The 23,595-nt window shown below is 49.6% G+C and overlaps 1 protein-coding gene across 1 annotated transcript in view; it reads right to left on the reverse strand.

The window, feature by feature from the left end:
• Map3k21 (mitogen-activated protein kinase kinase kinase 21) overlaps positions 1–20,691 on the reverse strand; it is a 33,642-nt gene extending 12,951 nt beyond the window's left edge. Inside the window, exons 1-4 of the mRNA XM_057753960.1 lie at positions 19,935–20,691; positions 8,313–8,493; positions 3,187–3,335; positions 1,743–1,918 (exon numbers count right to left, since the gene is read on the reverse strand). Coding sequence (XP_057609943.1) covers positions 1,743–1,918; positions 3,187–3,335; positions 8,313–8,493; positions 19,935–20,691 — 1,263 coding nt within the window. The remainder of the gene's footprint in view (positions 1–1,742; positions 1,919–3,186; positions 3,336–8,312; positions 8,494–19,934) is intronic.
• Between the last annotated feature and the right edge of the window lie 2,904 nt (positions 20,692–23,595).

The following is a 23,595-nucleotide window of genomic DNA, read 5'->3' on the forward strand; positions in this document are numbered from 1 at the left end:
CATGGAAGAGCTCGAAATGCACACATTTTCCCAGTCTCCCCCACAAAACAAGGACCTTGGAGACCAGAGGAGATATGTTACAAGAACCAGCATCTAAATATCTTGACAAGAGCTGTAGAGATAGCTCAGAGATTGAGATCACTGGCTGCTCTTCCAAAGGTCCTGAGTTCAATTCCTAGCAACCACTTGGTGGCTCACAGCCATCTAGAACAGGATCTGATGCCCTCTTCTGGCATGCAGACATACATGCAGAGTGCTCATACATAAAAAATATCTTTACAAGACATAACCAAGAAGAACACAGACCAAATATGGCTCTGATTTGTCAAAGTCCACTGTGGAAAAACTCCCTTGGTACATCTAACATGGAATAAGCATGAGATACAATGACAGGTAAAGGAACAACATATATGATAGGGCAGCATTGCTGTTGAGGTCCCAGGAATGTCCAACCCAAGCACCGTGGGTTGTATGCAGCAGAGGATAGCTATGAACAAATCCCAACACAAAATAACAAACGGAAGACGCTGTGAGCAGGTCTTTGTGACCAGAGCATACAGAACAGGGATTTCAGAACGCCGATGTTGTGACCTGACTGTAAAGTCAGGTGCATCTGCGTGGTAACAGCAAGGGAATTACTTTTCAAAATCTTTGCCAGTTGAAGAAATATGGAGGGCTGGAGAAATTGCTTTGTGGGTAGACCACTCGCTGGGCGGGACCTGAGTTCAATCCCCAGATCACACAAAAAGCCAGAGACAGGGGTTCCTGACTGATATGGGATGTCTCTCTGTACACTGAGAATGTGCTTTATTATCATTGGTTAATAAAGAAGCTGATTTGGCCAATGGCCAGGCAGAATAGACCAGGCCGGAAATCCAAGCAAAGATAAAGGGAAAAAGAAGGCAGAGTCAGAGAGACTCCAGCAGCCGCCATGGAAGTAAGATGTGAGGTAGCAAGCCATGAGCTTCATGGTAAAATATAGACTAATAGAAATGGGTTTATTTAACTTGTAAGAGCTAGCTAATAACAAGCCTGAGCTAATAGGCCAACCAGTTTATAATTAATATTAGCCTCAGAGTGGTTATTTTAAAAGTTGCTGTGGCACAAGATAGGATAAGAAACCTCTAGCTATACCTAACTCTAATCTCCACATCCTCCCAGGAAGATGGGGGATGGAGGCAGGAGAATCACCGGAAGCTCATGGACCAGTCAGCCTGGAGTACCCCACCTCAACAAGGTGGAAGGAGAGAAGGAATTATTCTCTGACCTTTGCACCTGTGCCATTAACCAGGCAAGCCTACACACACATACACACACAGACACACACACGCACACACACACACATGCACACATCTCTCTCACACACACACACATACCCCCAAACCTTCAAGCAGCACAAATATGAAAGTAGAATGAACTAAGGATTTGATTTAAAATACTCCAGTTTCAGAAAAAAATGGGGAGAAGTGTGTAAAGTGGTCAAATTGGATTGTGCATTCAGCAAGGCTCATTAACACACAGGTTTATTATGCTATTTCCTATCTCTTTTTCCATTTGGAAATTTCCTAGTAAAAGATTATTTTTCTTTCCAATTATATGCTTTCAGTACTCTTTATTTTAACCTGAAGGATAGCAAGCATCAATAAATGCTGGCATCTGAAAAACAGCAGAAGGCTAACAGTGGTCCCCGCTGGCACTCCCACGATTTACGGGTGTACGGGGCAGTGAGCCCACCCTCTCACCTTCTCCTTGGTTCGAAGCTCATCAAACATTTGCTGAATCTCCAGTTTCCAGTCTTCCTGCATGGAGCGGAAGGACTCCTGGGGCATCTCCGTCGCCAGCGCCCCTTCGAGCTCTGTCAGCTGCTGAAGAATCAAGGCAAACGAAGGGCGGATGTGAGGGTCTTGCTCCCAGCATTCTGCAATGAACGAGAATCACATCACTTTCCCGACTCGGTACAGCTGGGATGATCTCCAAAGACGGCCACGATCCCAATCTGACACTTGTCACTAAGCCAGAAGTCCCTGTCTGCAAGGACTCCTGGAAATCGTAAGGGCGTATCAGTGAGCGCCTGAGTGCCCTGTGACCCCCAACCCCCAGCACCACATCAGAGGTGAGCAGAGACACAGGGGGACAAGCCTGCTGTTGCCCAAGTATCGGTCAACACTTGGTTCACAGATGCATGTTTACCACGCTTAGGTCTGGCTGATGCTGCAGAATCACAAAGCTGTAAAACACAAGCCCCCAAGTCAACATCTAGAAGATGTTATAATTACAATAGAAAGTCTAAGTAGTAATTCCAACACTGGAGAGGTTGAGGCAGGATCCAGGTTCAGCCTGGATTGCATGGTGAGTTTGCAGCCAGCCTGGGGTACACAGTGAGTCTGAGGACAACCTGAAATGCATAAGAAATTTTCATCTGCCATGGGATACAGAGTGAGTTCAAGGCCAGCCTGGTGCACATAGCAAAACCCTATCAAAAAAAAATCAAAAATCAAAACTGATGAAGTAAATTCACAGCTCACAGAGAAAGGCAGCAAGTTTAACCACGAGTGGGGAACCAAAAGCTCAAACAAAGCCACTCTGCTGAGCCCTGAAGATGCTGATGATCACTCCCTGGGCCTTCAGATGGAGGCTTGGAGCCAGCTCAGGGCTGTGCTGTCTGCTGCACACAGTGGGACAGCGGCAGGGAAGGCCAGGCACCACTCATAAAGCTGGTGGCTTTAAGTCACATCCCTGAAAATGCCTGTGACTCACTTCTCCAGCACAGGTGGAGTTTCTCAGCATAACATACTTCAAAGAAAAAAAAAATTGAGATAGGGTCTCATATTAGCCCAGGCTCGACTGGAAACTCAAAGCAATTCTCCTGCCTCAGATTCTTGAACACTGGAATTACTGACATGAGCTATTGTATCAGATTCATATTTCCTTTGCTTGTTCATTGCTCTATGTGTGTGGGCTCAGGTGGGCCACTGCGTACAGTTAGAGGTCCGAGGACCACCCATGGGAGTCTGACCTCTGCTGCCATGTGGGGATTGAACTCTCAGACTGTCAGCCTTGGTGGCAAAATGTCTTTATGTGCTGAGCCATTTCATTAGCGCACATAATGCTTTTTAACAAGTTGGAAAACATTCCCATACACAACTTTCTTCGACCCTAGACGCTTGAGGTCAGGCTAAACAATACCTTTCATGAGCTTGGCAAACGGCTCTGGGCAGGTCGATGGAATGGGTAGTGTGAGCTTGTTGACGGCCACCCCATACGCCACAGCCAGTCCGTCGATGCCACGGTAAGGGACCTCGCCTGTGAGCAGCTCCCATAGCAGCACCCCATAGCTGGAAAGCAAGTTTCCCATTAGTGACTCGGGCTCAGCAGCCGCCCCAACCCGGAATCAGCTCCCACTGGGATCAGCATTTCCAGCTGACCCAAGACCACTGCTCTCCCAGGGCGGGAGGTGGCTCCGCCCCAGACCAGCCAGAGCGTGATGGTGCACACGTGCAATCCCAGCATGTGGGGGACGGAAGTGGAAGGATTATGACCTCCAGGCTACACAGTGTGACCCTGTCTCAGAAAGCCCCCCCCCCCATAAGGGGTCTGGAGAGATGGCTCAGCCATTAAAGGAGCCCTGGCTGCTCTTCCAGGACTCTGGTCCTAGTCCCAGCACCAGCACAACAGCTCCCTGCTGTTTCCAACTCCAGTCCTGGGGCGTCTGATGCTCTCTTCAGGTCTTCACAGGCACTACATGTGTGTGATGCCCAATTTAGAAATTTTGAAAATAAAATTGGTTTATGGGGGAGTTAGTAGTTTTTAGAACTCTGACAGATAATTTCTTAAAAGACAGCTGAGCCAGGCAATGGTGGCGCATGCCTTTAATCCCAGCACTTGGGAGTCAGTGGCAGGCGGATCTCTGTGAGTTCGAGGCCAGCCTGGTCTACAGAGTGAGTTCCAGAATAGGAACCAAAGATACACAGAGAAATCCTGTCTTGAAAAAAAGAAAGGAAGGAAGGAAGGAAGGAAGGAAGGAAGGAAGGAAGGAAGGAAGGAAGGAAGGAAGGGAAAGAGAGGGGGGAGGGAGGGAGGGAGGGAGGGAGGGAGGGAGGGAGGGAGGGAGGGAGGGAGGGAGGGAGAGAGGAAGGGAGGAAGAGAAAAGAAAAGACAGATCTTTTCTTGACAAGATCTTTATTGCTCTCTAAAATGTTCAGCTCTGCCCTCAGAGGGTCTGAACTACTAACTCACTGCGAGAAAGCTCTGAAGAGTCCCCACTGTCCCCAAGATGCTGCAGAATCTTCACCTCAGTTTATAAAAGTCACAAGCAGAGCAGCTCCTTTCAAAGTCTTTTTTCATAAATTCTATATTCTAGTTTGATTACAAGATAGTAGACTTCTATGCGGCTTTTGCATGCCCTTCCCTTTAGGTTAATCCTCCACCCAGCTGCTGTGTGTCCCCATCTTCCCTTCCTCTAGCTCCTTAAACAATCCCACCCCCAGTTCCACCCCTCCTCAGATAGCACCTAAGTTCTGCTGCCCCTGCCCTGAGAAGTCCCTCTCCCCGCAGCTTCTGTCGAGTTTCCTGACTTCCACAAGCACTACAGTTAGATCAGACGCTGAGTTTACTAGCAGGGAGGACATGCAGTATTTTTCTTGCCTGCGTTACCTCACCCAGTATTATTTTGTCCAAGGCCATCAATTTAGCCACAAGGTCAACCTGCCAAGCACAGATGCCCCTCATACAGCAGTGGTGTGGCTGTTGTGGGGTGACCAAGAGCTCTCTGGTGGATCTGATGAAAGTCTCCCCTGATGTCTCCATGTGTGGAAGTGAGGGAGTGACTTCTAGCGTACGCAAAGATGAAAGTGTGGGTTGTGACTTTGGGGGTTTGACACAAGCGGATTAAAGAACGAGTCTCTTGCTTGACCTACAGGTTCACTTTCCTCATCACGGTCACAAAGCCCAGAAGAAAGCCCTGACCAGAGCAATCACTGTTCCTCACTCATAGCTTCGGATGTCCTGTCCACCACGGTGGGGACGACACGGGGAAGCAACCTCAATTCACACCATGGTCATGGAAGTATCATCCCACCCCCTCCTTCCTGGCTGCCATGGTGTGAGCAGCTCTGGTCCCCATGATGCTCTGCTTCACCACAGGCCCAGGAAACAACAGAGCCAAAGGCCCATGAGAAGAAGGCTTTCAAACTGTGAGCTTTCTTAAATTCAAAAGACAAACATTCCCTTCTTAGGGGTTAATCACCTTGGGAATTTTGTCACAGCCACAGAAAGCTGACTAACAGAAAACACGAGCCATTGCTGGGATGGTGCCTAACACTGTGGGTCAAAAGCCTTGGGTCAAGTTTGTAGAAGGAGCTGGAGAAAGCCTAGAGTTCTGGAAGTCACCATGTCTAGCGGGGCTCAAGATGAGGACGCTGAAGGAAATGAGGCCAGGAATGACTGTGCTGACGAGGACTCCAGGAGAAGTCACCCTACACACCACTTGAGTTACATCCCGGCGATGTCAGCATCTTGCCCACATCCTGAGACTTTGAATGAGGCTAAAATTTGAAGGCAGGAGACTCAGTAATCTGAGACAGAAAATTTCAACACAGTCGAACATTGGGGTTGCGGCACGGTTATAACCAACTGCTTTTAGCAACTCGGATCAGGAGTGAGAAAGAGTGGAGATATCTTAAACACCTGCAGTTCAGCCAAAAAAGCCATATTTCCAATGGGCAGTGGTGGTGCATGCCTTTAATCCCAGCACTCGGGAGGCAGAGGCAGGAGGATCTTTGGGAGTCCGAGGCCAGCCTGGTCTACAAAGGGAGTTCTAGGACATCTAAAACTGCACAGAGAAATCCTGCTCGGGGAAGGAGAGGCACATTTCCACGTGGCAGACAGACCTAGCTGTTAAAGAAATTATCAGTATTAAGAAGACAGGGACTTTGAACTGGAACAACCAGAAGGAAGTCTTGCTGTTCCTGAGAGGGCAACGTGTGGAGCTAGAAAATGAGGAAATTGTGAGCGAGACCTTCTGGAGTTAGAGCTACAAGGGGGAGCTGCCAGCAGCAAGCAGAACCAGCCCAGGAGAAAGACCACCTGAGCACAGTTCACAGAACCAACAATCAGGGCTGCCCAAGCCACATTCTGCTGGCCTGTGCCCCAGACATCAGGCACCAACACCTGTGGGCGGCTGCTGGGCTCAGTTTTGCTTTGCTCTGATCCTTCCCTGCTATTTTCTTATTCCTTCTTTCCAGAGCTCGGTGTGTCATTGTGTCTCAAAAGTGGATAACTTCCTTTTTTTTTTTTTTTTAAAAAAAAAAAAAAAAAAAAGAGCACAGCTACCAGGTTGTTGGTGGTGTTGGTTTGTGTTTTGTTTGTTTTAGCTCAGTCGGTACAGTGTCTGCTTCTCAAGCAGGAGGACCTGTGTTCAGATCTCCAGCACCCATATATAAGAGTCAGGCATGGTCTCACGTGTCTGTAATCTCAGCAGACATGTGGATCCCAGGGGCCTGTTCACCAGACGATCTAGTCAATCAGTGAGCTCCAGACTCAAGCCTTATCTCAAAAGATAAGGTAAAGATAGCAGAAGACACTCAGTACAAACTTCTCACCTCCACCTGTGAACACACCGCACACACTCAATACACACATGCTTGCACACAATAACACACATATGCATCCACTTAACATGCATGCGTGAACACACACTTAGTAACACACAAATTTTATAACACACACATGCATTCACATGTGCATACACAATCATATATGTAGGCACATATACACACATACTTCGATGTGGTGGTTTGAAAGAAAATAGCCCCAAAAGAAAATGACACTAATTAGGATGTGTGACTTTGTTGGAGGAAGTGTATCATTGTGGGAGCGGGCTTTGACATCTCTTTTGCTCAGGTTTCCCTCAGTGTAACTGTCAGTTGACTTCCTGCTGCCTTCTGCCTGCAGGCCACCATGCTTCCCATCAGGATGATAATGGACTGAACCTCTGAAACTGTAAGTGAGCACCCCAATTAAATATTTTCTTTAAAAGAGTTGCCATGGTCATAGTGTCTTTTCACAACAATAGTAACCCCGATTAAAATACTTAATAACACACACTTACGACACATGTACACACACATGTACACTTAATAACACACATACATATGCATGCAATTAATAGCGCACATGAACGCACACTTACTAATACACATGCATATATGATAACACGCAGAGAGATTTTGCCTGCTCTCAGAAAAGACTTTAAACTTAGAACCATAGAACTCTTGAGATTGGATAGATCCGCCTGTATTGAGGGATGAGCAGGAGCCTTTTTGGACCAGGTGGAGTCTACAGCACAGATCTTAAACGTCCCTCTAAAGCTAATGGGTCGGAGCTTTGGCCCCAACCTGAGGCAGTAGAACCTCTGGAAGCAGAGCCTTATACAAGGGAGGTGAATCACTGGGATCTGCCCTGGGAGGGTATCCTGGAACCTCAGTCCCTTCTCTCTTCTCTTTCTGTTTCCTGGGCGACATGAAGGAAGCAGCTTAAGTTGCCACAAACATCAAGCCATGATGTTCTGCCTCTTCGCAGACACCCTGAGCCAAATAAGCTTTCCTCTTTTAACTTACTCACCCCAGAGATCGCACCACAGGACCGGAAGTCGAGTGACAATCTCTTGTCATCACATCTGTGGCTGGCATTTTCTCTGGGCCAGCAACCAGCTCCCCAATAAAGACACGGAGACTTATTATTAATTATGAATGCTTGAACTTAGCTTGGGCTTGTCCCACTAGCTCTCTTAACTTAATTAGCTTGTTTCTATTCATCTACACTTTGCTTCAGGGTTTTTTTTTTTACTTTTCTTTCACTCTGTATGTCTTACATTCCTGCTTCCTCCGTGTTTGGCTGGCTGGCCTCTGGCATCACTTTGGCATTTCTTTTTCTTTCTTTTCTGAGCTTAAATTCCTCCTCCTACTTCCCCTGACTGGAAGTTGTGTGTTTATCTCCTCCCTCACTATTGGCTGTTCAGCTCTTAACTAGACCAATCAGATGCCTTTCACAGGTAAGGTAAAACAGCAACACATCTTTACCCAATTGAATAAATGCACACATCATCTTTACACGGTGAAACAAATATTCCACAGCATAAATAAATGCAGCACATCTTTACATAGTGAAGCAAATATTCTGCAAGGCACATCTAGATCAACACACGCAGAAGTTCTTTGCTATTCATGGCAGAATCAGGAAGCCCTGAAGCCTCCAGGGATCAAATACAACAGCAACCAGGGGTGGCAAGCAGACAAAGGAAGGCGTGTGCTCACCTCCAGATGTCGCTGCCCTTGGAGAACAGGGAGGACCTGATGACCTCAGGAGCCATCCAGGCGTACGTCCCTGCAGCACTCATCTTGGTGGTCCTGTGCCACTCCCGTGCCAGCCCAAAGTCCGTGATCTTCAGTGTCTTGTTGCAGATGTCATCGTGTTCGATCTTCTCCAGAAGCAAAACTGCAGGGACAAGGGTGAGAAGGACCTCATTCCGTGATTCCCCCCAGTCTGATTCCCAGCAAGAGTGCAGGGATAGGGTAGGAAGGACCTCAGCCCGTGGTTCCCTCCCAGTCTGATTCCCAGCAAAACTACAGGGATAGAGCGGGAAGGACCTTGGCACATGGTTCCACTCCCAGCCCAAGTCTTCTAAGTCATCTTTTCTGTTTTGCTTTATATTTTTAATAGCAAGACTCCTTCCATTTAAAAACTCTGTTTGCCCATAGAAACTTGTACACAGCACACCGTACGTGCATTCACACCCACCTTGCACGACCCTCTTTCTTTGTTCACTTTACCAGGGGTTGGGCCCAGAGCTTTATGCACACAAGGAAGGGCTCTACCACTAAACCGCATCCCCAGCCCTTTTCAACAGCTTCCAAAATACAATCTTGATTGGGTAGCCCAAGCCTGCATTGTGACTGCAGTACATATCCTACCCATGGCTCTCAGGTGCCTGTCAACAATGCATGTCAACAAGTAAGCTCCCTGCAGCCCCATTCTCTGCTCTCTTCCTGCATGGGTTCATGCTCCCCTCCCCTCTGACCCAGTCTTCCTGAACATTCCGCACCCAGTATGATCCCAGCACCCCATGGGGGTAACCCTCTTCTTCCTGGGATGATATCCATGGGATCTGTTCCTGGAATGAGGCCATCCATAGGAGAGGTCACATGCCCATGATGCCTGGGCAGCCAATGTTGAGAACACCCACTCACCCTGTAGTGGTGCCCACTTGACCTGGCATGACTCAGCCAGGGAGAGGAGAGCAGAGGGGGCTCCTTGTATTTTTCTGTTGTTTCACTGGGAGGTCACAGTGTTGAGCCTGACAAGGAAACCCCGCCCCAGCTTCCTAGCCACAAGAATGATTTTGGAGGGGAGAAGTAGAATTTAAAATGCGATTTCCAACATGCTGTGCAATGTGAGCATAACATTGTCAGCTCTCGTGGGTAAAAAAATAAATAAAATAAAATGCAATCTCATGGTAGCTGCCAGAGTCAAGGAGAGTGAGTCTGCATCCTGCCACCTCACTCCCAGCAGCGTGCAGCCGCGAGAAGGCAGAGCTTCAAGGCACTCTTCCAGCACGGTGCAGCTGCAGCAGAAAGTAAATGATTCCTAGGGGCAAGAGCCTTTCACCAAGATATCTCAGTTAGAATCACTTATCAAAGACAACACAAGAAAAATAAATGTTCCCCTCCAAGAAGTCCCGTCCTAATCAAAGCAGGGTGCCCTTCCTGCTGGATGCACGAGAGACTGCTACCAATAGATGATATATTAACATGGCTCATTATCAAACATCGTCTGCAAAACCCTCACAGACATCTGAACCCAGGGAGACACCATGACTTCATGAAACTGGAAATGCAGAAGGCAAACCCATCAGAGGCTGATCACCCAGTTCAGCCCACACTTGCTGGTGCCTGCCCGTCTTTTGGGCTGGGCTGTTAATTTATTCTTTAGCTAATACTTCTCTGTGCACTTACATATAAAACTTAGCTCCAGAATTGATTTTACCACTCCTCCAAGTCCCCACAGCAACACTGGACTCTGTATGTCTCAATGGATGCTGGGCTAGCCTCCATCAAAAACAGACCACTTATTCTAACCATAAAAATACTGTCAGCCGTCCATCTCCCACTGTTTCCACACATTTCAGCTCTTAATATGCCAGACATCAGGGAAGGCACCCAAGAATCCCAGAGCTGTGAGCAGAAACGACCCTGTATGGAGGCTATGACATCCTCCATCCGTGCCATGACATCCCATGGAGACAAGGCAACCAAAAACACCTGCAGACTGGATGGGCATTCAAACAGTACTTCCTGTAAGCTAAAGGTCTATTTTGTCCTTTTGAATTTTAAGAAAAATAAATCCTATTTAAAAAGAGATGTAAAAAGAGATGTAGCCCCTAATCCTTTAAGTGGGTGCTCTTAACCACAGAAACAAACACCAACGATTAGCCCCTACACCCAGCTTCTGCTCTGCCTGCCCCCGACTCTTTCTCTGACTTCATTTGTAAGGGCTGAAAATGACTTGCCGCCCTGTAAAACCGATTTCACAGACTCTCTTTCCCTCATTATCTCATTCTTGCAACAAGCGGACAGGAAGGTGTGGTCTGAATGAGAAACGACCCCACACAACCACGAGCGTCAATACTTGGTCCTAAATTGGCAGCACTGTTCTGGAAGGTTATGGAACTTCTAGGAGGTGGAGCCTGCCTGGAGGAAAGACGTCACAGGAGGCAGGCCTTGAGGCTTTAGAGCTCGGCCCCACTTCCGGCTCCCACTCTGCTTTCTGACCACGGACAGAAAGTGACCGACTGCCCTACACTCCCACGGCTGATCATGGAGGAGCTGATCTACCTCCTGAACTTACGAGCCAAAGTACACACTTCATCCCTCTGGAATTTGATCACAACAATGAGCCAAGTCACTAATGCAGAAGGCACAGCCGCAGCAATGAAAGCGGACCTCGAAAAAGCCCTCGTCCCCAGGTCCACAGCACATGTGAGGCCAGAGCATGGACTCCACAACACAGGAGAGCAGCTAGGAGGGAGAGCTGGGCTCTGGCCAGCAAGGAGCCAGCTTCCTTCCCCGCAGGAGGGTGGGCGGGAGGGCGGGCAGGAAGGCAGCCGGCGCTAGCAGTTGTCCTACCACAGTTTAGAAGCCAGCCGCTCTTTCCCTGGGTCCAAAGTTCCCCTAGCAACTGGCACTGTGCGCTCCAGATCAACACAAAATGAGTTAAAATAACACCTCAGTACCAACTGTGGGGCAGAGCTCCACAAAAGGTCCCATTGTGTGGGACTCTTTTCCCAACTGGCATGGCAGAATTCCTGAAATTCCTTATCTTTTGGGCAATGTGACCGAAACCACAACTTGCCACCTCAACAGGTAAATTAGACCTGGGCCTCCCTCCAGGTCTCGCCAGGTTTCAGGTGCACGCAGGTTGGGCCAGCTTCCACTTCCGGTCCCTTGACGTAGGAACAAGACATAGACAGGGCTGACTGTCTGGACCAGTCGCGTTAAGCAGGTAGGCTTGCTGGCCTCAGAAATGTTCATTCTCCTCAGCAGCTGAGCTGGGAGACTTCGAGAACCTTCTCTGAGACTGCGGCAAGAGCTCTCCGCTTTGTCTGGGTGCTCTATCCTTCAGGACCAGGTCTTGTGCTTGGCCACCCATCCCACCATGAGTCTCTCTGGAGTCTCCTCTTGGCCTTTGTCCATTTGTTGGCATGAAGACTTTTTTTTAAAGCAATTACAGTATACACTTTCTGTTCTCTCCAACATTTATGGGGTCACTGAATCCAGACTCCGCTCTGTGAGACAGATGGGTCTCAATTAATCTTTAACTAGGGATGCATTATTTAAAAAAAAAAAAAATCAACCAGTGGAGAAAAGGAGTAAAGGAGAAAGCATTTACGAGCAGCACTGATCTCAGGCCAGGGTCACAAGGTAACCAGATAAATGTCTGTTTTGCACACAGTAGGGGCATTGGCTATGAAAGGGAAGGGAGCCCTCTACATTTGCCATACCATACCTGCATTTCTTCTGATCTCAACCCCCTTCCCACCTCAGCCCTCTTCCCTGAGCTATGAAAGAAGGGCCTGCCCCTGACCTGGCTGTTTGCCACCTTTTGATATGATCTTCCCAGCTCTTGTATTCCCCACACGAACCCCATGTTCTAACAATTCTGGGATCCAAAGTCGTTGCAAATTTTAAAACAAAATAAAAACCACAGCCTCGTCTCTGTGTCCCCACCTCCTAGCCTATGCTCACTGTATGAAAAACCCGCCAGCAGTAAGCCAGGCTCTCTGAACGCCTCATGGGTTTTTCACACCAACGGGATCCTGCGTCATATTGAACAATCAGTAGAGAGCCCTTTCCTGGTGCCTCCCCACTAACTTGACTGGAAGCCTCCCTCTTTTCTTGTAAAGATGTATCTGCACTGTGTGTGTAAGTGCTTTGTCCCCATTATATATGTGCACCATGTGCCTCCCCAGAGCCCTCAGAAGCCAGAACAGGGAGTCAGAGCTCCTGCAACGGGAACCACCTGTGGATGCTGGGACCATGGCAACTGGACTTGGCATTTTTGTGGATTTTGTTGTGTCTTTGTTGGCTGAATGGGTAAACAAATAACGAAGACTTTATGTGAGGAATGTTCAGGAGGAAGAGAAATTATCACAGGCTCTGTCACCTTATGTCACCTGACAAGTGTAAAATCACTCACCTCTGCCCTCCTGAGAAAGGGTCACACCCTGCTCACAAAGGAAGAAGCTGTAAAAAACAATCACAGCCAAGCAGGTGTCCTCAGAGCACACTGCTCCCCAAGCCTAGTCCTAGCCCCACCTCCACTGACCATTGATCATCCTTAGAGAACCCCTTCCCTGGCTTGCTTCGCCTCCAGGCTGTTCCTACTGATGCCCAGTCTTCCCAAAAGATCTCCAGACCCCTGGCTTTTCTGACCCCTCTGCTCCTTCCCTCATTCTGACTCCTGGATTTCTCAGTCCAGCCAGGGCCCTCTCATCTGCTCTCAAACTGTCGCCCATGGCATTCAAATAACCAAAACATACCCAAGATAACAGAGACCACACACCCTCCTGTGACAAGGCAAAGCTTTGCGGGATCGCCCACCCAGGGTTCTGGCTGGTGTTCTCTCCTCTCTCCTTTTCTCTCCCTATGTCCGTGCCAACTTCCAGCTAAGAACCTTGACATAGCTTTCCTCACCTCCCACAGAACATGGTTTTTTCCAAACACTTCCTCAAGACTCAGGATTTCCCTAAAAGCCCACTGTTTGGGAGGACACTCTAGAACATTGCTGCACACCCTAATAACAGCACATTCTCTCTCTTTGCTCCCCTTGAGATCGGGTCTCATTTTGTAGCCCAGGCTGGCTATCCTGCCTGCACTACCATGCCCAGCTTTCTTGCTGTTGCTTTTGTTTTGAGAGAGGGTATACACCGTACAGCCCAGGCTGATGTGTTGCTGTTGTTTTGAGAGAGGGTGTACACTGTACAGCCCAGGCTGACATGAAATTCACCATATAGCTTAGTAACCCTCCTGCCTCATCCTCTCAAATCCCAATATTCTAAGCATGAGCTCACCTTACCTGACTGTCATCTCCCTTCCAAGCTAAGCACCTAGGCTAAGCATCATTCCCCAATCAACCAATTTAATGTCTGTCTGAAGCTCTGGAGGAGAAGCTTGTTTCCACTCTGTCCACTACAGAGAACCAACAGCCTGGACGGATTCCTGACACCAATACAGCCAGTAAATAACCCGTGTATGAATGAATGAACGTCTTACTAAGTATAAGGAGACAGATTTCAGGAAAGAAAACCCAGATACAGTTGATTACCCCCCCCCCCCCCGCCAGCCCGCCACATTGCTCACAAACCAAATGCGTGAGACAAGCCTTTACACCAGTATTCCGTTGCCCGGGAAGACTGTTCGCAGCTCATGGCATGAGAACTCTGCATGGAGATTTCTATCAGCTCAGTACGTTAACAGTGGAGGCACCTATAGAAAGCAGGCTGGGGCTGAGGAGATGGCTCTATCAGTAGAGTACTGTAGATGAGAGACCCTCGGGAACTAAGACAAAAGTGGACAGACACTCAGACCCCACACACGCGTGCACAAGAAAATAAGGACTGGGGACATGGTTCAGAAGTTAAGAGCACTGACTGCTCTTTCAGAGGACTCAGGATTGTTTCCAGCATCTACAGGTCACTCAAGACCATCTGTAACCCCAGTTTTATGGGCCTGATAACTTCCTATGCCTTTAGTGGGCACCAGTCATGTACCTGGTGAACAGATTTCCATGCAGACAAAACACCAATGCACAGAAAATCAAAAAGAAATAAAGGAGGTTTTTAAAAAGAGAAGAAAAATTTCAGCCAAGTGGTGAACCAAATGAATACATTCCAAGTCTCCAGGGAATCAAAAAATCAAAGCATGTGGTGATTTGTCCATTAATCATCCACAATGAGTGTGAGCTGGTGTGCGAGGGTCACTTCTTTTCACCGCTGCTCTCTGGGCAATCTCTGAGGGCACCATCATCAGATGGACAACAGCACCTTGTTCCTCCGCTCCCTGTGCACACACACCCTCGCACGGCACCAAGGCTCAGGGCCTGGCCACACTGGAAGCATTTCCTCCCACAAACTCACACCGGTCTTGCCATCCAGCCACACCTGTAACTGCTAAGGCTCCTTATAGTGCTGTTTGCCTCCGTGGTAACGTTTACCCAGCAGCCCTTGCAGTGAAGAACCACGGGGCAGATTTTCCCCCACAGGACTTGAGTCGGTCTCCAATAAACACTGTCACAAACCAGGGTGCTCCGTGATTTGAGCACGGTCACGCAGTCACCGGGAGATGACGCCGGAGGATGTGGCTCAATTGGTGGAGTGTATGGCTAGTGTGCAGGAAGCCCTGGATTCCACCCCACTCCTGGATGGCATAAAGGGGCGGGGTGGTACATGTTTATCACCCCAGCACTCAGGAAGTAGAGGCAGAAGGACCAGAAGTTCAAGGTCATCCCTGACTACCTACAGAGGTGAGACCAGCCTGTTACACCTCAGATTCTGTCTCAGAAAAAAAAAAAAAAAAAAAAATCTGAGTGGCCTTAAGCTAAAACTCTGACCTTCAAAGAGTCTGGTAATGTTAAACCCTCACGTTCTGGGGTAAGCAAGCATGGACTACACTAACGGCCTCACACCTAGATTCCTGGAAGCCATTTTTGTGGGACAGCAATGACATCCTCACCTCACGCCTACCTTGATCCCTTCTCCTCATTGGCTAGTCATTGAACACAAGAGTCAGGGCTGGGGGTGTAGCCCAGAGGCAGAGCACTAGCCCTATGTTCTACCCAGCAATGAAAACACATATATACAAGAAATAAACAAATAACACAAGTCAGATAGACCAGTTCTAGGCACACAATGCTCCCAGGCAGAGGCAGCGGAATCCCATGGGTCCACAGGTCTGACCGTGTGTACCTGGCCTCAAGCTCTCCACCCCAAGATGCTCCTCCAGCTTCCTGTGGCCTCTGTTCTGAGATGGTTCGCTCTCCTCCACCACCCTCTCTCTCCACCTTGACTACCTGGCAGACATGCTAGCACTAACCCAGCATGACTGCCAGTCCATCTCAATGGAGTCTGATGACAGAGATGTCATTGTCCCTTGCCTTTCCATAGTGTTCTTGTGGCCCAGAAAGGGCTAAGGAGGTTTAGATGCGTACTGCAGCACAAGGTTTTGGTTTGCATCCCCACCCCCCCGAACGTATACATAAAACCTGCTGGCTCTGCTGGCTCAGATCTATCATTCCAGCTCCTCAAGAGGCTCAGATTTGAAAATTCAAGGTCTGCCTGGGCTACAGAATTCTTTCAAGGCCAGCCCTCACTATATGGCCAGACCGTGTCTCAGAACAAAAACAGAAGGAGGTCTGAGGATGCAGCTCAGGGAGCGACTGAGGGATTTCTCGGGAGACCCTGGGCTCCATCCTTATGGGGCAGGAGGCAGTTTCCATGGCTCCTCAGAATGGTTTTGTTTCATTCTCCTGCAGGCCTCACAGACAGACAGACAGCTCAGTCAGCATTGCTGCTCCATGCTGTGCCAGTCTCGGGGCCCAGCATTTCTTTACCACCGTGAAGCTCAAAACCTGCAACTTTCGGGCTACAGGGGCACGGTTCAGTGGATGAAGGACTTGCTGTGCAAACGTGAGGACCAGAGTTTGATCTCCCAGAATCTGAAGGACAAAGCCAGGCATGGTGGCACTTGTTTACAATCCAGTGCTGGGCAAGTGGAGACCCCTAGGGCAGGATGGCCAACAAACCTAGCCAGACTGGTAAGACCCTGTACACACACACACACACACACACACACACACACACACACCTGCAGCTTTGGCTCAACTCTCAGTCAGAAAGGGCAAAAGTTATCTATTTCATTGATGCTTCATCACAGGCAAATTCCCAAGAAGTAGTAAGATCTAAAACACACTGGAAAAGAAAATCTGTCCAAAGGTATAGAATCGCCAAGCATGGTGGCTCAAGCCTTTAATCCCAGCACTCGGAAGACAGAGGCAGGCAGATTTCTCAGAGTTCAAGGACAGCCTGGTTTACAGAGTGAGTTCCAGGACTGCCAGGGCTGTTCCACAGAAAAACCTTATCTCAAAAAAAAATAAAATAAAGAAAGAAAGGAAGGAAGGAAAAGAAAAGAAAAAGGAAAGGAAAAAGAAATAAAGGGCAAAATCTTCCAACAAACTCAAATTCTTTGTTTAAGCAGTAGTTTCCCCACTGGCTGGGGCGCAAGCCTCCCCTGCTCTCCAGCCATGTGGGTTGACTGCAGAGTGAAACAGAGCTCAGTATTGACTCAAAGCCCTGTTTACAGCCCATAACTCACTCCACCGTCAGCAAATAATGCAGTCAAACAGAACCTGCTGAAGCCATGCTGCTGCACTCCACAGCCAGAGCGAGAAGGCAAAGCCTCACACACTGGAGGGAATCCCAAAATGTTCATGTGTTCACTGCACAGATGAAACAGGCATCAAGGACAGGGCCTATGGGCCTCATCATGATTTGAACATTGTGGGCCACATTCGATTAGCTCTCTTCATTCTAATCAAGTCATTATAATTATAGTGATATCAGAACAAATCCTTAGCCGAGATGGTGTCTAGCCAGCCAGCTAACCCATTTAGAGTGCTTTTAAATGTTTTTTAGTGCTTTGAGACAAGGTTTCATACAGCCCAACCTGGCTTCAAACCCAGTATATATCTTAAGATAACCTTGAACTTCTGATTTCCCAGCCCCACCTTCAGAGTACAAGAACTACAAGAATCTGCCACCATGTCCAGTTTCTGGGATGCTAGAGATGCAGCCCCGTGCTAAGAAAGCACTCTCGGAACCGAGTTATATCTGCCGCTTACAACTGCAACATTTTAAAATAAAGGAAGCCTCGTCTGTCTTTAAAGAAATCAAAAATACCCTAGGATGTTGGGCTATTTCTTCAGAGGATGAAAGATTTTCCAAAGCTACACTGGGGGAAACTGCTTCCAAGGTACAAAACATCCCCTAGACTTGCAGAAGTCTAAAGTTGGCTGGTGTGAACAGAAACCATGTAACTCCTTTTTTTAAAAATTATTTCAAAGTATTGGGAATTCCTTCAAAGTTCACCTTTCATGTGAAAGTGCACAAGCAGGGATTCCCATGCACTCCTGTGCTACACACACCAACAGGCATGCACTGCTTGTGAACATGTGGTGGGCCCCTCAAGACGCACTGAGCCAGGTCTAGGGAGATAGCTCAGACAGTAAATCACTTGCTTGCAATCGTGTGTGTCTAAGAGAGAACCCTAGAAGGCCTGTGTAAAAAGCCGGGAATGCTGATGTGTGCTTGTAATCCCAGCACAGGGAAAGAAACAGATGGAATGTTAAGATTCACTAGCCAGTCAGTCTAGCCTAGTATGAGAAAGTTTCTAGGTCAGAGATTCTGTCTCAGTCAAAAGGCAAAAGGTAGTGGAGGAACAAAAAAGTCCTGAAGTTGTCTTCCGGTCTCCACATGTGTGTGTTTGCAACCGCACACACAGAGAACCAGACTGGGTACAATGCAAAAGCAGGAGCTCCAGCCTTGAACCTTTGGTGCAAGGATTGAGGCATCTTGAGTAGTCAGCAGAGGACCTACAGAGTCAGGCTTTCCAGACAGGTGGAGTCTTATATTGTCCTGTGGCAGAAGGCTACGTACACATTGCTCTCCATGTACACAACACACTGTAGGCACTAAGAACAGACTGAGAGCAGACTCTACTACCATGACGCATGCACATAAATTAGCTCCGCACAGACCATGCTGCGGTGCTCAATCAAGCGCTCGCTGTGTCAGCACAAGGACAGGACCTGGGTTCCATCTGCAGAGCCCACATAAGAAGCCCAGCCTGGCAGCACGCTCTTACGGTTCCAGCAGTGGGGAGGCCCAGACAGGAGAACCCACGGGTCAGCCAGCCTAGCCAAATCTGGTGACTTCCAGGGACGTGAGAGACTCTGTCTCAATAAAATGTATAAGGTACTTAAGGAAGGACACTCAAGGTTTACTTCAGACCTTCACATGCAGGAGCACACACACACACACACACCCTCAGACACGTGCACCTGGACATACATAAAAACATACACACAAAAACATGTATGACACAGGTCTTAAACCACTGCAGGGACCTTCATGTAGTCAGCTGAGACACACCACCACTTCTTCACGACTTGCTTCCTTAGACTTGCTACTCAGGGCTGGGAGCAGCTGAGATATAAATTAGAAAGATTGAGGGATGGGGTTGAGGGCCATGCGATACTCATGCATAGCCACAACTTTCGATTTACTTATAATAAATTTGCATAATAGAATATGTTTGTAACTTTCAAGTACATTTCTGTTCTGAAGGATTTGATAGCAAAAGGAAATCCAGGCAAGCAGACAAGGAAAGTCCCATTCATTCCCCTGGCTACCGTCTTTCTGCAGAAGACACTGGTGTCCTTACAGCTAGCTCCTGTCCCGGCAGGTTTCTGAGGTCTGATGGGCAGGCAGCACAGGCTGGTCAGCACCAGCCCTGCCTGAACCCTTTAGTCTTGCAAGAGATTCCATTTCAGTCTAGGGAAGGGGAGGCTCTTCTAGGGGAAAGGCAACTTCAAACAGCAATGCTCTCTAGCTCGCATACACAGCAAATCTTAATAGGGCTTGTGTTTAGCTCACGTGTCAGCTCTCTGCTAACATCTGGAAAACGCACTCTGACTTACAGATATGGTAACAGACGCCAACCAGATATTTCGGATTCCCAGAACCGCTCTAGATCCGTGCACCTGTTCTCAGTTCAAATAGGCGCTTCTGGTTTGCAGAAAAGATTCCTCTGAACAATAATAAGGTCATATTTCATATACAGAGATTTTGGGGAATCCCAAGGACAGGAGAGCTGTGGTCACGGTGAGGTGATTTGGGGGCACAGCACCCCGGCGGAGTGCCTGCTTGGAATGCATGAAGTCCTGCGTTTGCAGCGTGTACCAGGAAAAAAAGAATTCGAAACTTGTAAAGTGGAAGGAAATGAGGAGGGGGTTTGATGACAGCCAGCAGGTTAGACATACTCTGCTGAAGGTCAGGGCTGGTAAACTCTGCAAACAAATTGGGAGCCTTCACAGACATGTAAACACTCCCTGGGGGTTCCTGCAGGTCCAGAGGGTGACCAGAATCATCTACAAGCAAGCCTGTCCCTGTCTTTTAAAAAGGTGCCCAAAGGTAATAATAACCCCAGGGTGAGCACGAACCGACCTAAAGCAAGTTAATCAGGGCCTGCCTTCCCGCTCTCAGGATCCCAGGAAGATCCCTCTCTTTGCTACTGACACCCCCTTCCCTTAGGGCTAGCCCCACTTACTGTTGCTGGACTTGAGGTCGCGGTGCAGAATAGGCACCACCGCCTCCTCGTGCAGGTAGAGCATACCGCGGGCGATCTGCACCGCCCAGTTGACCAGCACGTGCGGGGGGATGCGGAGTGCGCGGCGCGTGCCTGGTGCGCGGGGATCCGGTGCAGCGGCTGCCAACGCGCGGTTGAGCGCCCCGCCGCGCGCGAACTCCAGCACCAGGCAGAGGTGCGGCTGCCGTAGACACACACCCCGCAGCTGGATGATGTTGGGGTGCCGCAGCATGGCGAAGAGCCGCGCCTCCCGCCGAACGCTCTCGGCCGCCGCCGCCGCGTCCTGCTCAGGGTCCCGACGTGCCGCCTTCACCGCCACCTCCTGGCCCTGCCAAGTGGCGCGGTACACCTGGCCGAAGCCGCCGGCACCAATCAGTTCCTTGAGCTCCAGACGCTCGAAGTCCACATGCACCGGTGAGCAGGGCCGCGGCGGGGGCGACGCAGGCGGCGGCACCTGGCCACACGGCGCCACGTAGCTGGCGGGAAAGATGCCCAGGCGCCTCTGCACTTGGCCGGCCCACCAGCCCTCGTCGCCTGACACCGCGGCGTCCTGGGACAGCACCTCCACCAGCTGGCCGCGCCTCAGGCTCAGCTCGTCCTCGCCGCGCGCATCGTAGTCGTAAAGTGCGGCCCACATCCTGGAGGAGGAGCACCCCGAGTCATCCCGGGTTGGGGACCGTGGTGTATCTGCCGTGCCCTCGGCTCCAGGCAGCGCCATAGGGGCGATTGAGAGTTCGCTAGAGAAGCAAGTGTCGTAGCCACCACCTCAGCTTCCCCGGTCTCCAAAAGTGCGCTTCATCCGTCCAAATCAACAGAGAAGGGGTGCAGGGATTGAGCGGGACAACAGAGGTTACGCCCACTGCCCGAGGGCTCTTGTTTGGCTAGCTCTTGCTTGTGCCTCTGGCGCAGACGCCGGGTGCTGAGCCTGTCGTGGACTCCCGCGCGCTCCCTAGTAGTCACTCCCCCGGCCCCGCCTCCTCGGCCACTAGGTCTTCCAGGTTCCCCTGGCACCAGCCCTGTCCCTGCCGAGTTCGTTACCCCGGGTGTCCACCTTTCAGGTTCATTAGTCCCGCCCTCCGGGTTCTTTAACCCCAGGAACTAGCCCAGGAGCCTGACCTGAACCCGCCTCCTCGATCTGACACGCCCTCTGTCTATCCATTCAGCCAAGTGGACACTTCTGCACCTGCAATTCTGCTCTCTGGGTCCCGGTCCTCGCTCCAGACTTCCCTGGTTACACCCCTGGTGCCCGCCCTTCCTTTCCAATTTCATTCTCCAAGTTCATTGGTGCTCCTGGATCCATCCCTCCAGGTCATTAGCCCCTCCCTGGTGCCCACCCTTTCAAAGTTCATTCTCCACGTTCATTGGTGCTCCTGGAGCCACACCTCAAGGTCTATTTACCTCGTCCTGGTGCCAGCCTTCTTGGCCCTTCCCTCCACTCTGAGTTCATGAGTAACCCTGAATCTCCACCCCGGGGCCAACTTCTACAGGTCCTTTAGGACTCTGGACACGGCCGGCGAGTGCCTGTCTCCAGGATCTGCCCAACCCACTCCAAGCCCTTTACTCAAAGTGGACCCACCGATCCTCCAGGTCACTGGGTTCCCTCTACAGCCCTGCAGGGCCCGCACCTGCTTTCTAGACCCATTCTGACCCCGCCCCCAGACTGTCTTCCTTTTCACGCCCGTTTGAGTCCTATTCTGAGCCCGCCCTTCAGCGTCCCCGCCGCCTCCGAGGCCTAGGACGCCGCGCTCACGTGGCCCGGAGGGCGGAGCAAGCCTGGGCCCTCTTAGAGCTTTCCGGAAAATTAAAGAGGTCTTAGTGCATGAAGACGGTTGGACTCCGCCGTGTAAAGGAAGATGAAGCGAAGAGTACCCTTGTGCTCCAGATGTAAGCAAAAGACGCTCGCCCCTGGCCCAGGAGTGCTTCATTTCACCAGGCTGCGGGCACCGAAATTCTCCAAACGCCTGAGGGCGGCAAGCCACAGTCGCATAACCCCGAAAACTGATGCGTCTCAGCTCCTGCAGCGCTCCGATGTCAGGGATCTCTAGGTCGCGCCTAGCACAGTGAACCCACCAGCTCCAATGTAGGCTACTGATAAATTTCAAACCCGAGACTAGCTGCTGAGGTGCCTGCTTAACACGTCAAAGCGAACAGTGGCCGTCAGGTTCTCCTGGCATCCCTCAGTCCCTACCTGTTACAGGATCCTCCCGGCTTGCCTACTCCACTTCCAACTGTGAACTCTCTAGCCCAGTGGCCTGGCTACTCTTCCCTATATAATCCGGACATTTTGTACCTTCAGCCTCCTGGCTGCTGCACCCGATCCCCGCCCCCACCCCGTTTCTTTTCCCTCTCCTGTATGGCCCAGTTCAGTCTGGTCGCGTCCATTCTGGATGCTCCCAACTGTCTCTGCCTCTGGCTATGTTTTCCCACATATTTATAATAAACTTTCTCCTCTACCACACCTTTCCTTTCCTTGGCGGCCCCTGTGAGCTTCAGGCTGTCACGGTGCAGCAACCGATGAAGCTTAAAACAAATAGAGAATACAGTTGCAAAATCATCCTGAGAAATCAGAGCAAAATGTGCTAAACCTGAGGGTCCTGACTAGTGACAAAGAAGGATGAGTCTTAATACTAAAGTGTATTAGGCGGTTTGTTTTGTTTCTGCGCTTCCTGCTTTGTTTGGTTTGCCTGCTTGTTTGTTTTTCAGCGTCTGAATTTACTCATCTGTAAGATGTTAGTGGCGGTGAGAGGTGTTTGCCTCATAGGGTGGCTGTGACAAGCCTGGAGGGTGCTTGCTGCATAACCGTTTTCTAGTAGTGGTTGATATCGATATTAGCACTCCCTTTTCGAGGCAGGGTTTTGTCACATAGAGCCTACTGGCCTTGTACACACTTCAGAAGGCTGGGAGTCACAGCAATGCTCCAGCCTCGGCCTCCTGAATGCTGGGATTGGGAGTGTGTGCCAGCAGCATAGTTCAGCATTTCTTAAAAGAGCAAGCAGATGTCTGCCAGGACCCCCTTCACAAACACATTTTCTAACTTTTCTGTTATTTTTATGTATATAGTTTTGTGTGTGTGCGTGCGCATGCATGCACCCAGGTGCAGAGACTGGAAGAGAGCATCTGACATCACCTTTCTCCATCCTATGCCTGTAAGATAAAATCTCTCACTGAACCTGGAGCTAGGTTGGCCGTCAGCACACCCAGGGATGCTCTCATCTCCCTATGTTATACTAGTGTTACAGAGGTGGTTACACCTGACTTTTATCTGGGTCCTGGGAATCCAAACTGAAGTCTTCGTGTTTTTGCAGCAAGTGCTCTTACCCGCTGAGCCATCTCTTCAGCCCTAACTTTTCTGTTTTTCTAATATTTATACCACAATTGCCTTCTGCCTCTGACAAGCAATATGGAATTTCACCCACAAGCAACGAAGTCAGAACTTGTGTGATTAAGCTACAGTGAACCACCCTGAAAGAAAAGGATTGTGGGAACTGCACTCACACAGGGATAAAGTAAAATCACCAGGACAGAGTCTGGTGGAGAAGGCTTGGCTTCCATAAAAAAAACTTGGGGGTGCAGGCTGAGAAGTCACGTCACCCTCCTCCTCAGCCTATTTCCTCTTCCTTTC

The sequence above is a fragment of the Chionomys nivalis genome, chromosome 21 (genome assembly GCF_950005125.1).
Source record: "Chionomys nivalis chromosome 21, mChiNiv1.1, whole genome shotgun sequence".
NCBI lineage: Eukaryota > Metazoa > Chordata > Mammalia > Rodentia > Cricetidae > Chionomys > Chionomys nivalis.